The following is a 2,475-nucleotide window of genomic DNA, read 5'->3' on the forward strand; positions in this document are numbered from 1 at the left end:
AAGAATCAAAAACGAAAGCGCTTCCGTCCTCGGCAATCCAATAACATACCCAGTGGGTTCCCGGGTTGAGAGAATTATCCAAGTTGACCACTCCGCTTTCGCCGCCACTTCGGGGTCCGTTAGCAGGCAATGTATCGGACATGAACACACCTCTGAAGTTTATAACGTTGAACAATTCGGCTAGAGACTCAATATCTTCGTTTGAAAGGGGCACTTTTTTTAAAGGTTGAATTTCTTCAACGCTGCTGCAATGGTTTGCTTCTTCGTTCTTCTTCTCTTCAATCCGGAACCAGTAGCGTTCATCTTGTTTTCCACGGCGAGGTTGTGTCTATTTTTGCTCTTCGAGCTCTTTTGTGTTCTTCTTGGCATCGATCACGATTCTCGCGATCGCGGCACTACCACCTGCGAGACTTCCCACGGCTCCGAGAGCAGCGAGGATCGCGGGAATGCTGAAAATGAAACCTCCCTGCTTTCTTGACCTAGATTTTTGCAACTTGCTTAGTTGTGGCCTGCTGAGAAGGAGCTTCATCCCGTGTCCCTTTTTTAAACATTTGTTTTTCTTCTCGTGTTGCTTCTCCGTGAGTATATAATCGATGCCCGAAACCTTTTTGAGTTCCGAGTAAGGGATTTGATAAGCCACTCCTTTCTGACGCATTGTGAAGAACTCCTATTTTATTATGTCTATTTATTTACTTACTGCTATCCGTGAACTGCATTCTGCTTCAGCTGCTGCCTTCTTTTCTCTCTGTGCCAACCCCAAGACCAACATTGTGATAGAACAATAAATGGAAAGAAAAGGTTTTGGTGATATGCTGTTTATTTCAGAAAAAAAAAATAGATGGATGCTGGAAATGAAGTGAATAAAAAAGTATTTACAGAAGCGTGCGAAGTAGATTTGTTACAGGATTAGAATTAGTCTAATTACAGTTATTGCATGATTTGCATTTCTCTCCGATTGGTGAATAGCCCCATGGAACGGTGTGAATGCCGCAGTTCAAAACTTTTCTCTTGTCGTCCTCTGCATCCAACGCCACTTTGTTCAGTTTCACGGTCTTCACATCATGGTCTATGCTCTGGAACCTCCTCTCTTCCCGCAGGATGGGGAGTTTCTTCTTCAGGCATTCGATGTAATCCTCAACGTTTAACTTCCCCTGAACAGTGCTTTTCCCAACTCCCTTGGACTTCTTGATAGTGGCGACGGTCGTTCCGATACAATACGATTTAGCCTTGAGTTCCACGAACTCTCTGATGATCTCACCGTTCATTTCGTCCTTCATCAATCCGGGAACTTTCTTCTTTCTTGGCAAAATGTTGTAGGGGTTCGGTTGTGGATAGCCCGAAGTGTCGAAATGTTCCTTCAATTCGGTTACCATGCTCCTGTACGGATCTTTCTTCATCACATAAACGAAACTGTCAGTATCCATGTAAGCGATCTGGATTTGATTTTTGTATCGTGGCTTCATGATGTAGTGGAACTCATACATTTGCAGTTTCGACAGTTCGAGAATTGCAGCCCCCACGTACGTTGGTTTCTTGAACGTAATACAGGATTTGTCAAGATGAAGCAACGTCAGGTTCTCGGTGAAAATTTTCCTGCTCTTGAAGCGTGGGTTGGCAACGCACTTCCTGCAATTTTTTTCGTCCGAAACTATCTTAACGTCCTTGTATTTCCTTACATTCTCCATTATTTTTCCGTAGATGGCGTTGTTCATCAGTTTATACATATCCTTATCCAGGTCAGATGTCGCCACCTGCCGCTTCTGGGTGTTCATGTTGATGTAGGGTTCCATCCATTTGCCAAGCGTGAATTTCAAAACTCTGTGCACTTTAGTTAAAACAAGACCCTGTTGGAGATAGAATTTCAGCAGTTTGCAGTGCACTACGTAATGATCCTTCCTCTCCAACGTCAGAAGCAGTTTTGGTTGATTGGAGCGAGGAGGACATTTTAGCTCAGGCGCCAGAGGAAAATCCGAATGGAGCTGGTGCAATTGTGAAGGATACTCCAAGTCTACCTCCGCGAAGTATATTGTCGATCCTTCAAAATTATCCTCTTGAAGCAGATGTTTCAGTCCTTCTTCGGTGATGTCCGACCACTCGAAATTAGACTGTGGCAGCTTCTGAGTCATCGCATAACCATACAGGTTGTTGGCGTCCAAGTATATTATGTAGATGAACTCCTGATTGGGATCGTACTCGTCTCCCATGTACTCGTTGTTTGCTTTCGCATGTCTTAAAAAACATTGCACGATGCCCCCCTGATACATTTCTCGATGAAAAGCTGCATGTCGCATTGATCTTCCGCGAAAAGTTGCAATCGGATGCTACTGTAATACAACATGGCATTCCAGGTGACTCCCGGAAGAGTCACGAAGTGCGCAGGGTCGACTTTGTAATCACGAATAGCGGTTAGACGAAACGCTTGGAGCACGTCGAATAGGAGAAGCACGTCCAGCTTCAAGTATTGATCGTGGAAAT

At 44.4% G+C, this 2,475-nt stretch overlaps 1 protein-coding gene across 1 annotated transcript; it reads right to left on the reverse strand.

The window, feature by feature from the left end:
* Positions 1–917: 917 nt before the first annotated feature.
* Positions 918–2,204, reverse strand: LOC145982517 (uncharacterized). Its single transcript, XM_083115967.1, has one exon. The coding sequence runs from the start codon at positions 2,202–2,204 to the stop codon at positions 918–920; it is 1,287 nt and encodes a 428-aa protein (XP_082972093.1).
* Between the last annotated feature and the right edge of the window lie 271 nt (positions 2,205–2,475).

Source organism: Lepisma saccharinum, unplaced genomic scaffold, assembly GCF_977018435.1.
Source record: "Lepisma saccharinum unplaced genomic scaffold, izLepSacc3.1 HAP1_SCAFFOLD_220, whole genome shotgun sequence".
NCBI lineage: Eukaryota > Metazoa > Arthropoda > Insecta > Zygentoma > Lepismatidae > Lepisma > Lepisma saccharinum.

Coding starts and splice junctions, on each gene's coding strand:
- LOC145982517 (XM_083115967.1), bottom strand. CDS start 2,204: ATGGGAGACGAGTACGATCCCAATCAGGAGTTCATCTACATAATATAC.